Consider the following 15,123-nt stretch of genomic DNA (forward strand, 5'->3'; position numbering starts at 1 on the left):
GCGTTCCTCTGTTAGGTGTGTGTACTCGCTGTGACCTCACATTTTCCAGCCATATTGTGGCTGTACGATCGGTGAGAAAAGCCCTCATGTAGTTGTACGTTCGTCGGCAGCAATTCATGTCACTGAGATTGACTAGTAGGCTTCGTGCCCCACGTTCTCAAAGACCCCCTTTAGGTCTAGTGCGAGAATTGATTTTGGGCAGCACTGCGTTGCTGCAGTCAGTGCTTTATCTTTGAGCTGCAGAAGCACGTCTTGCGTTGGCAAGTTGGGCCGAAAACCGAACATCGTGTTCGGCATCAGTTGACGTTCTACGAGATGCGTCTGTAGCCTGTCCAAAATCACGCGTTCCATCAATTTAGCGAGGCAATACGTGAGCAAATTAGGTCTTAAGTTCTCCAGGCAGGGCGTCTTTCCCGGCTTTGGTATTATCGTAATCTCCGCATGCTTTAATTCCGGGGCTAAGGTGCCTCTGCTCCAGTGTGCATTGAAGAGTTCCAGTACTTTCTGCATGGCTGCATCATCCAAGTTACGTAGCAACTTGTTGGTGATTACGTCCTTGCGCGGAGTAGTGTTTCGAGTGAGTCTTGCGATCGCTCGTGTCAGCTCGGAACGCGTTATGTCCTGGTCGAGCTCGCTGTTTTTCAGTCCAACGTGGTCAGCCGCTGGCGGTGCACCGAATATCGGCTGGCCAATGTATCTTCTTTGTAGGGCACACAATAGCTGATCATCTGTGCCTCCGAAGTTGTGCAGTACTCGACTCATCGTGTGCTTGCTTTCTCTCTTTCTCTGGGTTGGATCTAGTAGATGTCTGAGTATGGCCCAGGCTTTCGCAAAGCCCAGTGTTCCTTGGAGGGATTTCAAAAATGGTCCCAGTCCTGTCGCGTAAGTTGCTCTGCGAGGCGCTCTGCCTCGTCCGTTAGCTTCGCAATGCGAATTTTTTGCCTTCGGTTGGGCTCTGCCTTCACCATCTTCTCAGCAGGCTGTGGCGCTGCTTCCCACATGTGTCCACTGCCGGATTCTCCGTGGTGAGTGCAACCTCCTTGGAGGGTTTGGCTACCGATTCCTGCAGTTCTCTAAGTCAGGCCTCCAGATCGGTTATCGCTTGGGCTTCTTGAGTTTCTCTTTCGCTCCGGAACTTTGCCTAGTCCGTGATTTTGGTGGAGCGTATCGTTCTTCTTGGGAAGTTTCCCACGTGCACCGAGATGTCGAGTATGAAGTGGTCGCTTCCTAGCGTCTCGTTAGTGTTTTCCCACTCGACGTTCTGAAGTCTGGACGCGAGTGCAAGATCGGGACAGGTGTAGCGGGCCGTACTGTTGCCTACTCTCGTTGGATATGTCGGATCCGTCACTATCGTAAGCCGGTGGTGTTTCATGACATTGTACAAGGTTGTTCCCTTTCTGGTATGTCTGACGAACCCCCACGCCTCGTGCGCCGAGTGCAAGTCGCATGATATCAGGAGACGGTTTTGTCCAGCTAGCTGCCTCGCTTGCGGCACCAAGTTGTCTAGGGGTCCCAGCATTTTTTTCGGCACGCTGTATGTAGTAAGTGTAAAACGACTGGTGCTTCGCCTGCGCTGCGGTACTATTTCCATGAACACGTGATCGATTCCCGTGTCCGCATAAGTGTGGTCTATTGCAGTGAGGTGATTAAACAAAAATTATAGGGTTTTACGTGCCAAAACCAGTTCTGATTATGAGGCACGCCGTAGTGGGGGACTCCGGAAATTTGGACCACCTGGGGTTCTTTAACGTGCACCTAAATCTAAGTACACGGTTGTTTTCGCATTTCGCCCCCATCGAAATGCGGCCGCCGTGGCCGGGATTCGATCCCGCGACCTCGTGCTCAGCAGCCCAACACCATCGCCACTGAGCAGTGAGGTGATTGCTCGTGAGTGTGGCCGTACGTGCTTCTGCTGTTGCATGAGCGTGATAACCGGTGATTCTTAGTGATTTTCCTGTTTCCTGTAAGGCTATTACATCCGGTGGTGTGTCTTGTTTGGCAATGTACTGCAGCAGCGTCGCCCTCTTGCGAGTGAAGCCACGACAATTCCACTGCCAAACGGTGATGCCTCCGTTTTGATCACAGCCTCTCTGTGTGGATAGACTCGCGGCTTCTTGTGGTGTTGCTCGTTTACCAGAGGGGTGAAAGCCTCATGTAGTAGCGTTATTATCTGTCGGAGCTCGTCGACGCCCTTCGCCATTTGCACATGTAACTCTTGGATGGCTTTCCTGTTTTCCTGAATGCCTCTTTCGCGGCCCGTTACTCTCGCTTCGATCAGTTGCGCTGTCGGATCCGGCGCGGGCGGCGCCTCGATGTTCATTTCCTCGACGTTCTCCTGCACTACCGAGAGAGTGCACGCGCGCTGCGACGGCAGTGGCGGTGTTCGGGGTTAGGGCGAACTTTCTTGCGCTGGTGCCTTGTTTCGGCTTTCTTCCTCGTTTAGCTGTGCGCGGAATTCCTGCGCAGTTCCTGCACTAGGGCCGCAAGCGCCTGTACAATGTTCGTGTTTGTGTTTGCGTCTCGTGATCTCTGTATGTGTGGCTTGGTTTTGTCATTGTGTCTCTGTAACTTCGGGAGACAGCGTTCTGCCCAGCTCACCTGTTGTTACTTAGAGCTCACGTGACTCAGGGTTTTCGACCTACTGCCGGACCTGGTTATGCTCTTGGACCTGGCTCTGCTCTCGGACCTGGCTCTGCTCTCGAACTTGTATGTGCGGCCGCCTCGTTGTTGCGTTGGTCTCACAACGTGCGTAACTTGAAGGAGCCGACTATACTTGCGAGACAAATCACAATGACCAGTGAACAATATAAAAAAAAGTTTACAAATAACTTCGGGCGTCCCAAGATTAATTAGGGTTCATTTAGAAGAAAGTCGGAGATTACCTCTAGTTTCCGAATATCCATGCACAAAATGCTCCACGGAATCCAATGGCGGACCACCAACGACGGACTAAATATATATAGGTACAATTTATACATCAAAATGTTAGCGAAATATATGCCGGTGCTGTTTTCTTTTCCTAAAGATAGCACAATGTTGCAAGAAGCGCGAAATTTATGAGTAAATTGAGACCCCCAAAATCAGTACCCTCAAAATTTAGTAAGTGCAGCGCGGATCGTTGCACGATAAATTCATGTTTGGGCATGTGACAGAGTAATAATAAACACTGGGGCTGGCAACCTTTTGGAATGTTCTACATCAAAACCCTGAGCTATATATTTTGCAAAGGCTTCCTAGAAGATATCCTGCTGGAGTAAGCCAAAGAGCTCATTTGGTGACATAAGAGCGAACAGGCTGTTCCGTAATATCAATCCATTGAAACATTGTAAAAGAAAGCTTGAAAACCAGAGATCGTTACTTGTTTGAAGTGGGGATTCAACTATCGTTTTGTGAATAAAGACTCTAATGGATAAAACGTAGGAAATAGATTGACATTCTTTGAATGAACTCACATCATCTATACTTGTTTTATTGTCTTTCGCTGTCATTTACCGGCTACCATCTTATCGTCACCTAAAACCATCACCTGAGCAATGGCCGCCAAACTGCCCCCATTTCACTGAATACTATTTTGAATTACTGCTATGTCCCTGAGAGTGAAGTAGCGCTGTATAATTGTTTTCCCGGATCACATTGTTTTATATATCTAACATTTCAATACACGGTATTTGTGAGACGATTGGCTTTTAGACAACACTCAAATAATGTCGCGATTCCCTCCAGCATAGCCTTATACTGCAATAACTAGAACCAACAAGGCTAAAATAATATATAACATTTGATAGTCTTTTTTTTACTTTTCAGGAGTGGCCTTGAACCCTTTGTGTAACAATGATTCTTGCAGGAGTCCTAATGCCTTTCAGGAAATATCGCACATTGAGAAAAAAAACTTGAAGTTTTGCATGAAAGGCCATTCAGCGATAGCGATAGCACAGTATGAGGCGACTACAGAAAGCAAGGGTGGTTCTCTCGGCTGTACAATTAGCAGTAAACATTCCCTTACTAATTAAATTAACAAGCACGTTGTCACGCGCGCAACGCCAAACGAGCAGATTTCATTCTGTGACCACGGACGCTCACTGTCGCAATGCTGGCGCGATAAAAAACGGTAGCAACGGCGAGCGAACGCTTCGGACTGTCTCTGGCTTCAACTTGTCTCCTAAACTGTATTACACGACGTGTGATAAAGCTAGGTGCGCGAGTACACAGCTCACATGAAGTCCCCAGCCACCTGGGCTCGCCAAGCATTGCACCCACCACAGATTACGTCGAAGATAGCGCGTGTGGGCGTGCGCTTAGTTGCCCCATGCGCAGCAACGGCTGGACTAAAGGAGAAGACGCGCGCTCACCTTCCACCTTCTCCCTCTCCAATGGTGCGCACAACACTGGGCGAGGGGAAAACAGTGTGCTTCAAGCCGCCGTCCAGGACTCACCCTGGCACGCTTGATTTTTACCTACAACACATGGCACGCGGGTGCGATAGGATCTTATCACACTTGGCCTTTCTACGAAATATCACACTGACGCCAACGGCGGAAGTTCGTCTCGAGTCTCCCTACAATCGCTATTAGAAAAAGACACAATGCGTTTTGCTAAATGTGATTGTCAGCAGTGCTAACCACACAATTCGGCAAGATTTTTTTCGTACCTAAACATGGCTCACTGTTCGTCACATCACTCAAAGATGAGGTCTTAGTTTCGTAGATAAGCATTCCTCTCCTGAAATTTCAAAAATGCCCATGCGTCGAATGACGCTCAGGTTAGGCCTTTGTGCTCTATTTTTGGAGCCTTCTGCGCATAGCCTGCCTCGAAGGGAACCAAAATGGTCATAAAATATTCTGTGGAAATACGCCACCTTAAGTGCGAATTAAGAATTCTGAGGAACAACAAGCTGCTTACAACACGCAGATTTCCGGGCACTTCATGAGAAATACCTTCAATTCATTGCCAGAAACCCCAGTGAGATTTTTTCTTGATTTTTTTCAGACTTTTAGCTTGCAGATGCACGTATAAAATCCATCATCATCATCAGCCTGTATTTATGTCAACTGCAGGCCGAAGGCCTCTCCCTGCGATCTCCAATTACACCTGTTTTGTGCTAGCTGATTCCAACTTGCGCCAGCAAATTTCCTAACTTCATCACCCCACCTAGTTTTCTGCCGTCCTGGACTGTGCTTCCCTTCTCTTGGTATCCATTCTGTAAGTCTAATGGTCCACCGGTTATCCATCCTACGCATTACGTGGCCTGCCCAGCTCCATTTTTTCCTCTTAATGTCAACAAGAATATCGGCTATCCCCGTTTGCTCTCTGATCCACACCGCTCTCTTACTGTCTCTTAACGTTAGGTCTAACATTTTTCGTTCCATCGCTCTTTGTGCGGTCCTCAATTTGTTCTGGAGCTTCTTTGTTAACCTCCAAGTTACTACCCATCTGTTAGCACCGGTAGAATGCAATGATTGTACATTTTCCTTTTCAACGACAGTGGTAAGCTCCCAGTCAGGATTTGGCAATGCCTGCCCTGTGCACTCCAACCTAATTTTATTCTTGAGTAAATTTCCTTCTCATGATCAGTGTCCCCTGTGACTAATTGACTGAGATAAACATACTCCTTTAAAGACTCTAGAGGCTGACTGGCTATCCTGAATTAGTGTTTCCTTGCCAGGCTATTGGACATTATCTTTGTCTTCTGCATATTAATCTTCAACCCCACTCTTACACCATCTCGGATAAGGTCCTCAATCATTTGTTGTAATTCGTCCCCATTGTTGCTGAATAGGGCAATGTCATCTACAAACCGAAGGTTGCTGAGATATTCGCCGTTGATCCTCACTCCTAAGCCTGCCCACTCTAAGAGCTTGAATACTTCTAAGCAGGCAGACTTATCACTTCCTTAATTAATTCGGACCAGAAAGGGCCTAATCGAGATTCTAATCTCAATTAAGCCCTAAATAATTCTGTCGCGGAGACACAGAGAGAAAAGACGTAAATTAAGAAAATAAATTGTAAGAGGCAACCCATGAGGTGCTTCCGGCGAGGTGCCTAAATTAATAGAGGCTCCTCAACAGCCATAGCTCCAAGCTTCCGCATATGGCTTTCCAGTGGTCCTTTTTATTGCGATAATCGAGTTAACGGCCAGCGCGATACGCCCTACAAATCACACTCAGACGGTTCACTAAAACTTCTAGCCAGTCCAGCTTGCCGCAGCATTCCATGGAAGGCTGACTGCTGACTCGAAGCTAGCAATTGTGTCGGCCCAAACTCAACCATCCGTCCATCTTCCATCACCAGGATCCTGCGTACGATAAAAAGTAACACGGGTTACTCCAGGTAACGGGGTTGCTATCGCTAACTTGGCAGCAGGCGGTGTCAGAAGGTGAAAAGAGAGTCACTGCGTGCACATTTCGTTAATTGCACATGTTGAATTCTAAATGTACGCAGGAAGAATATCTTAAGTCTCAGTGAGAATGCAAGCATAGCAATGTCAACGACATAATTGCGTAATTACAAGTACTGGTCAGGTTTAAAGATAAAGACAGTAAGCATCCTATGTACCTAAGCAAAGAAAAGAAGTGTGGAAGTTTCATTACTCCGAGTCACTCCCGCTCCAGCAATTGGTAATGATTCTCCGATAACGTGCAGGCCTCCAGAAGTATGAAAAACTTTGTTTTCCAGCGCAACCAGACATACTAATAGCATGAGTTACGTCACACATGGCAGTTTTCTTACTCTAAGGGTTTATCGTTTTAAAGCAACACATGGGCTATAATAGACGGCGCATGTGAGGGTTACGAAAAAAGCCACCTCATGGTTCAGGGAAAAAGCCACCTCAGCCACCTCGGGGTTCTTTAACGTACGACCAACCCTTAGTAAACCATCGTCTTTTTTTATTTGTTGTCTTCAGAGTACGATAGCCGCCACTGAAGATCGAACCCGCGACCTCGTGTTAGCAGCACAGCGCATTTGTGACGAACCACCGCGCCGGGCGATACCCCACGACGACGCAACGCCTTGCTGTAACTGGTATCCAGGCTTCCCGGTCTGCCGAAGGAGGCATATCGACTATTTCAACTTCACTGGTGAGGACGGACGCTGCAAGAGGACTTTCGTTGGCTTGGTCGCACAAGGACACATGTTTTCGGAGCTCCCCAAGTGGATCCAATTGTCACCTACGCATTCTGGTACTCTATCTCAAGGCTCCAAGGTCACCTAGCCTCTCCCGCGGGTTTTCAATACTACCTTACCCTCTATGGCTTGGTGCGGCAGTTACGAACGCGTATTCTTTCCGTGTGGTAATGATCGATACACCAGTGTACGACACCTGTAGGTCTGCAGGAACTATCGCACACGTATTTTGCCGTTATCCTCAATACGACGTTCAGCATATCTCTTTTCAGACCACAATAAACTGACTGGACTCTAGAGGACCATTTTCTGTAACAAAAATTATTGGACTCTGCCCACATCCGTCGGTGGCATAGAAAGCTATTCGTAAGTTACTGCATATTTTGAGGAACACCGGCCTGAGTGGTCAATTGTAGTCCAGCTGTGCACCTTATTGAGTGAGTGCAGTGCTCACACTCTCCCGCTTCCGAATCCTCGAGGTTTCACCCCTAGCGCAGGACAGCAAACTGGACGTTCGTCTGGTTTACCACCCTACCCTTTCTCTTCTTGCTTTCTCTCTTTCTATTTCTAAGTATATAGGGGTCCAATAACGTTTTAATGAATCGAAAGCATCCGCTTTTAGCGGATTCGCCTGCTACTTTCATTTGAATGTGGCTAGCGTGATCGGCAGTTGGCCCCTGTGACACCGGAGTTCCATCGGAATTCCATGAGAGCGAGTGCCGCTTCCGACCTTGCATGATGTATACATTACATAGTGTAGTCGGTATAGCTGTGATCTGCTAGCTTCTAGCGCAATACATTGTCAGCGCTGTTGCTTAAGCCTAGCAATGTTCTGCGGCACGATGGAACCCCCTTTTTAGTTCCTGGTATTTAGCAGTACGCATCTTTCGTGGTGCAGAGAGTAAGAGAGCTGAGTGGAGCTTCAGAATATTACCCAATGCATAAGCAGTGAGCACGTGATAAAGCGGATAGAAAAAAACGTACCCACGCCTTTTACGCTTCTGATCCTAGTTGTACTACTAAAGTTTCCGTCCTCCTTCTTGTAGCACAGAGTGCTCCAAGCTGGCGTGACCAGCTTACTTGGTATGGAAGCCTTTCTTCAGCTGCCGCCGTCACCGTTTCTCCTCTACCATCAGAGATGGGACGCCATAGACGTTCGCACATGGAGATTCGACTTTATGTACAAAATATATACATCGACAGCTATTTACGGCGAGTCTGACGTAACAAATCTACATAGCCGTTAGTGCATAACGCCACTCGCACCTCCAGACCCATCCTTTTCACTGGAACCGGCGAACCTAACTCGGCAGAGCCGACAGTCCAGAGCGCCTTTCCTGCTTCCGTATCCCTCGTGAGAATTCGGGAGCCTGATTTTTACCCTTCGGTTGCTCCTGTCAAAATCCCTCAGGGCAAATCACGACACCCTAGTGACCTGACTGGGTCAACTAGGCTCAATGATCACTATTTCTCTCACTCTCTCCCTGCGTTTCTCGGTACATTCAAAGAGATAGAGGGAGAGAACGAAAACAACAACAACAGATAAACATCGCACAAGCCGTTCTACTCTGCGACATGTTATTTTCTCCCGGCGTTTCCCAGAACACTATCGGAGAAAGAAACAACCAGTCACCCCGTTCTTGCGCCTTAACTGAAAATCACGCACTGCATGCAGTAAAGGGTACCTCAACGAAGCGCGACCACCGATACACGATGCCCTCTCCGGCAGGGCTCGTAAAACTGACATTCCAAAGACGGACTACGCCACTGGTGCCATCCCGTCGCTCAAGAGCCCACGCGTCGGGTTACATGATCCCAGCGATTCTAAATTGCCATCGAATCGTGCCCATCGGCCCCTAATGTTTGCATGTGGTCCACCTACGGCAAGCCGCGAGAGGGCAGCCGTTTGCGCTTCTGTTCGCGCTTTTGGGCCACACAGCTCCTAACGACACCCCCTTCCCCGTGTCATTGACCGCGCGTGCGGCATCTTACGATGCACCGTGCTGGCGATGCGGGTTCTCTGCGGCCAAAGAACTAAGCCCCGCGCTGGGGCGCTATAACGTAAAATGATTTCAAACTGTTTTGATTCCAATTTCTGAAATCAGCCTCCACGATTGGTCAAAACATTTTCGGGCCACTCCCACTTTCGCGCGTATATCACTCGACGTCACGAAAACCGCGATAGCTCCCCAGCTGATACAACGTGTACACGCTGATTATGCATGATTAAAACGCACAAAAGAAAAATAATCAATCCTGATTCGACGCCTTTTCACCATTAGCCCTCTGCTATTGGTCCAATGCTTTCTGGCTACGCCCACTTTGCCTGTCTGTCACGCGACCTCACAAAACCGCGAAAACTCACCATGTCAAAATGACGTGTACGCGAAACAATGCAATAATATGCCGAACAAAACTGAAAATTTTTCTGATTAGCCACAGACTGCCCGTTCCGAAAGGAATAGAAGATGGCTGACCGCCTATTGCTCATGCCCTCGCTACTCGCGCCTGCCGGTGAGCATGTATTTATTTGCGCACGATAAACCTTTTTGCGTTGCAGTAAAACGTTATCGAGCCCTTTCGGCATACATACGACATCGCTCTGCCAACTCTTCCTTGCTGAGGATCCGTTTTAGCGGCATTCTTATCCTTCCGTTGCATGCCGCCGCGATTTTCGACCAGCCACCGCAGGCTAAGTAAGGCGAAGCGGAGCAATTGGAGAAGCCGGCACCACCCTTTTCGTACGGTTATCTATTTTCACTGTGCTGGCTCGGCCCCAGGGAAACACTCTCCACTAGAGCGTGCTCCTCGCCTCTTGTCAGCCAATTAGATAAGAAAAACCGCTGAGTGTAGACAATGTTCTTGGTTTTGAAAGCGAACAAAGGTGACCTCCTATAAACGAGGAGAGTGTTTGGTGGGGTTGTTCAGACAATGCTGCGGGTCACCGCCCGATGCTTGCGTCGGTGGTTACGTAAATTTGACGTCAGGAGTTTGGAATCAAAACAGTTTGGAATCATTTTACGTCATAGCGCCCCTGGTTTTGCTTTCTGCGAGGCTCGAGAACGGCGACCTTCCACATTTCTGAGATGGAATTACTTTTCCGACCCCCCCTGCCGTTTGTCAACATCCTTTAGAGTATTAATTTCGGCCTTTTATTTTCTTGCGTTATCTGCACACATCTGTACAACTATATCTCCGAATCGCTCTGCCGCCGCATGTGCAGGGATTGCTCGCCATTTGCTGCGGCTGTGTTCGGGGACAAATGCCAAAAGAGGGAAAGTGCTTAGAGTTGCCGCGTTACGGACAGGCCATGCAGCCTACATAATGCGACGGGTAATTATGGACACTAAGTTCCACAAGGCACTTCTGCGTTTCCCTCACGAAGAAGACCTGCAGGCATTTCAGTGTAGTGTGGCACCCATGCAAAAAAAAAATAAAATACCGACTTCGGCTATTCTTCTACTGGTAAGCTCTGTATGAGATTTTCTCAAGACCGTGTCAACGGCACAAAAGAAAAACTGCAACCAGCCTACGCTGTTCAACAGCTTAGCGACGATAGCGACTGCTATCGCTATCGCTATCGCCACGTACGTTAGGAGCCCGCCCAAGACCACTACTTACACATTCACGAAATGTTGTTTCCCGCGTGTCACGTTCTTAAGGCAGTTTTTATAAGCTTCAAAGTATGGGAGATTACGCCGACTTTTACGAGTCTTTCTCACGTGTAAGGTGTATCAATAACCTGGGAACTCTCACTTTTTTGTTGCTACAGCACCGCTGTAACATCCTCTCAGCCTTAATTACGTGTTCAAATATATGTTTCCCCTGTTGTGTTCAATATGTGTTTCCCCTGTTGACGAAATTACTTATGAGCATTGAGGCCACTTTTCTAGCCGCTTCTTGGACTGTAATATGTTTGCGTTGTTGTCCTTACCATTAAATTCAGTTTTCAAGTAGTTGCCCCAAATTCAGACAATTCTCATTAGTTCTCAATCTAATACAAAAAATAAACACCGCCCAAGCACTCCGTACAGATGGCTAACCAGCGAAGCTGAAACGTGCGGCCCCGGCGTTTAGCAGTGGGTTAATCCCGACGCAGTATTGAAGCGTTTCTCAGTTATTCGTTACATGTTTGTGTTTATAGTGGAACGCAAGCGCCAATGGCAGGTGGATGCTGCTAACCACGACGCCGAGCTAACTCGAGATATCGAACGCATGCGACAACGGCAAGCCGATGAGGGGGCGTTGCGGGCAGAGCAGCTTTAGGGAGCCTGCATGCAACGCCGTTTTACAGCGCTTGCATGTAGGCTCCCTAAGCAGCGTCAACGTGGCAATGGCGGGAACGCGTTCGCTGGGGCCAACGCCCGCTTTCGGCGGGAGTTTCTCGAGCGACACTTTGGCTTCGGCTGGGACGAAACGTCCACGTTGAAATCGCGAAGTGGAACGTAAGTGCCTATGGCGGCGGATGCTGCTAACCATGACGCCGAGCTAACTCGAGATATCGAACGCATGCGACAACGGCGAGCCGAGGAGCCGGCGTTGCGGGCAGAGCAGGTACGACGCAGAGAACGACGTCACTAGACAGTTTTAGTTTAGCGCGCGCAACGGCGTTGCGCACGCAACGCGCCAGCGGTGGCACGACTGCGCATGCGCTGAACCTATGAGAGATGCGTGCGTTTGCGCGCGTATGGAATGCGCGCGCTAGTTCTCCGGGCTTGCGTTGTGCTCGCTACAGTCGTTGCGTACCCTACCGGCGGCCCTCTCGCGAGATTTCGCGCTGCCGAGAGCTTAAGAACATGGCGGCGACCGACAGCAAAACAAGCGGGTCAGTGGTCATGGCAGCGAGCAAATCCCGCCGTACATTTCGGTATCGCCCTCGATTTGGAACTCCTTGCCTATGTGAGGAGCTTAAATCCATTCGCGGTGCAGTGGACCGTGATCGCTGCAAAGATGCAGGATAGCACTGGGATGCCGTTTATTTCCCGGAATGTCCGCAGTCGAACGGAGCTCCTGCTATCCTATTACGCTGCGAAGGATATAGTCAACCTGAGAAAGTAAGTTCCGAGTCTGACTACGTGAATTTTTGTTCTGCAATTGCTTGCGAATTTGTGCACCACACGATTGTTTCACCATCTGTTTGGATAGGCGAGCCGCTGGAGCAAAAGGCACAGTGCATCACGGCCGACCACCGTCACTTTTTGAGCACTGCATATTTTGTCGAGGAACAGCAGCAGACGAACAAGTTCACTCAGATCCCGTTTCTCGAAGCGGAATTGTTGTCGAAACAACGTCGACTCCACTTGGTCCACATCGAGGAGTCCGTTGCGCGAGCGGTATCGCAGCAACTCGCTTTCACGATCGCGCATTATGCGGTAATCTATATCGTCAAGGCTGCAGTCACCTTTCAAAAGCCACCGCTCGCGGGTTGTGAGCATCAGATCGTCTATTTCTCGCCATAAAAGAGTAGCCAAAAGGCGGCGATTCCACACAGATGCTTGACGGCATTTTCTTGCCTTGCTGCTGCTCGCCTGAACACAAAATCGGCGCGAACGGCGCGAAAAAGCTTGTCTCGTGCCCTGACTTGTGACAACCAATGTTGGCTATACGAGTTTATTGCTTAGGCACTAGACGGCGCCAAGTAGCACTCCGAGGCAAGGGTGTTGACGCTTAGGCGCACTCCACGTTTCAGATGTTGCACGCGGTAAACTTATGCTGTGGGGGACAGCCTCAACCGTAACGTACGTAGCGCGCCGCACGTTGCGTACGTACTGTCTAGCGCGCGCTAAACTAAAACTGTCTACTGACGGCACTGCCAATGGCGCGCGCGCTTGGGTGCGCCGTAGAGAACGACGTAACTGACGGCACAACCAATGGATCCGTTTAGCGAAACATGGGACGAACGGTTTTTCGTTTCGCCTAGCTATATACAGCTTTCGCTGCAACAGCTAGCGCTTCGTGGCTAGTCTTGAACTCTGCACATTGCCTAACACTTGCGGAACATCCCATAGCATTTAAGCTCTCCCACGCCGAGATCGGTGACTCTGATCTCTGCACTTCTCTGCCAAATACTTTTCTTACGCTAACAATGTTATTGCCATTGCCATATTAATAATTAATAAAGAGGACACTGCGGGTCACAGGAAGACCAACACTTCGAAGAGATAAGCAATGGTCGAACAAGGGATGTCACTGCACCTAACATCTACTTCGATTACGCTCAACTTTCCAAACCCTATCTATTTGTCCTTCATTGCTTCCCGGAAAACTAGGCCCACTGGATATTGGCACCGCCGTCTTACATGTGAAGGTTCCTGTCCGTTTATGTGGTCCATACCTCTTGGAAGAACCGGCACACAAGCTCCCTTGTGGAATCGTCGGCGGTAGCGGCATCCTTTGTTTACCGCTTTGAACCGCTATAAATTATTGCAGCAAAAGTTGCGGCCTTATTGTATATATTCGTCTGAGCAACGTGGGCGGTATTTTGTAGCTACGCCTTTCCGGTAAAAATGTCTTTTCGCGCTTATCGCGCTTTGCCAGTGGTCAGAGCGACGGTCATAAGGGATAATAAGTCATAAGGCAGCGCTACAAAATCGCGGCCATGGATACTGTTAGGCATAGTCATCATTATTGTATTATCTTTTTAATGCAGTGACGTCCACGTCACCAGTATTGGTTTCTGCGATTTCCTCTTTGAGTTCACTTCGCGTGTCATAGTAAGCAACGTCTTCTACCTGGTGTTGTACAATATGTGAGCTAACTTTACATTCTTTTACGTGCGCCACTAGCTTCTCCTGCACCACTGTCTGCGTCGCAATGAGCCTCTTCCTGCATTGTATTATATACGTACTCTACATAGGCACACTGAATCGGCGTAATAACTAGTCCATTAGTTCACGTTAACGAGTGCAATCTACTTTATTGTGTTACTTTCACACCCACGTAATCTATAGACCCCTAAATAAGCAAAGGTGTCCAATGAAAACGCTGCTATAAGGATATACGCTTACTCTAAGCTCGATGAAATTCCCATTTCAGTATCGTTTAAAGTAACATGTGGTGCCTCTCCAGAATAAAATGGTGGAGTAATTTAAGGGCAGTTTATGCTGCCATCTGGTATACTGACAACTGAGGCTCATACAGCGTACATTCTGCGTTCGGGCAAATATAGGACCACATTTAACTGAGACCTCCATTACGTAATTCAATACCCGTTCGAAGTTAATTTTTGGATAACTATATATCAACTCTTTACAATGCGAAAAGGTTAAAATTAATGCGTAGTATTCGGAAACTACTTTTTTCCATACAGGGAGACTCCACCGAGGACCACTGATCCCACCCAGAACACCAGGAAAGTAACTCGGCTAACAAAATTTTGCACTAGTCTCTATTATTCAACTAAGAAGGAACTAGCGTATCAATGACAAGAATTAGGATTGCTTTGTCGTTAGAGCAAAAATATATCCTATTTATCCCAAAGAAGGCTATATCCTTAAGCCTAACAGTCTTCTAGAGCAGGACATTGCGACTTCATCGAAACCAGAACTACGTTGACAAAGCCATACATTTAAGGAGACCTTTTCTCTGCATCACGATTTGATTGCATTTAATAGAAGTCACTCACTTGTCGTAGTCGAGCACAGTGTCCAGCCTGTGGGCGATAGTCAGTACTGTGCAGTGTGTAAAGCTCTGTCGCAGAGTGCTTTGAACGAGCCTGTCCGTGTCGCTATCCATGTGTGACGTGGCCTCGTCCATTAGGAGCACGCGGGGACGCCGAAGAAGAGCTCTTGCGAGACACACCAACTGTCTCTGGCCAGCACTGCAAATATTTGTTGGAAGGAACAGTGTGAGGACATCGTTCAAACATGGCGGTTCGGTGCATGTGGCAATTGAAGTTTAAATGAGTAGTGACACGAAAATTCTGTCCTGCTTTGTTTGTATTTAAGGTAGCTTTCGGCTTTATAATTTAGACGTAAGGCTCAATTGCTTGAAAGTGAGTGA

The 15,123-nt window shown here is 48.3% G+C and overlaps 1 protein-coding gene across 1 annotated transcript in view; it reads right to left on the minus strand.

Moving 5' to 3' along the window:
• Positions 1-6,112: 6,112 nt before the first annotated feature.
• The window catches only part of LOC119459106 (ATP-binding cassette sub-family C member 3), a 40,986-nt gene continuing 31,975 nt past the window's right edge, over positions 6,113-15,123 (minus strand). The window contains exons 6-7 of the mRNA XM_049671146.1: positions 14,747-14,941; positions 6,113-6,292 (exon numbers count right to left, since the gene is read on the minus strand). Coding sequence (XP_049527103.1) covers positions 6,148-6,292; positions 14,747-14,941 — 340 coding nt within the window. The 3' untranslated portion in view covers positions 6,113-6,147. The remainder of the gene's footprint in view (positions 6,293-14,746; positions 14,942-15,123) is intronic.

Source organism: Dermacentor silvarum, chromosome 7 (genome assembly GCF_013339745.2).
Source record: "Dermacentor silvarum isolate Dsil-2018 chromosome 7, BIME_Dsil_1.4, whole genome shotgun sequence".
Taxonomy (NCBI): domain Eukaryota; kingdom Metazoa; phylum Arthropoda; class Arachnida; order Ixodida; family Ixodidae; genus Dermacentor; species Dermacentor silvarum.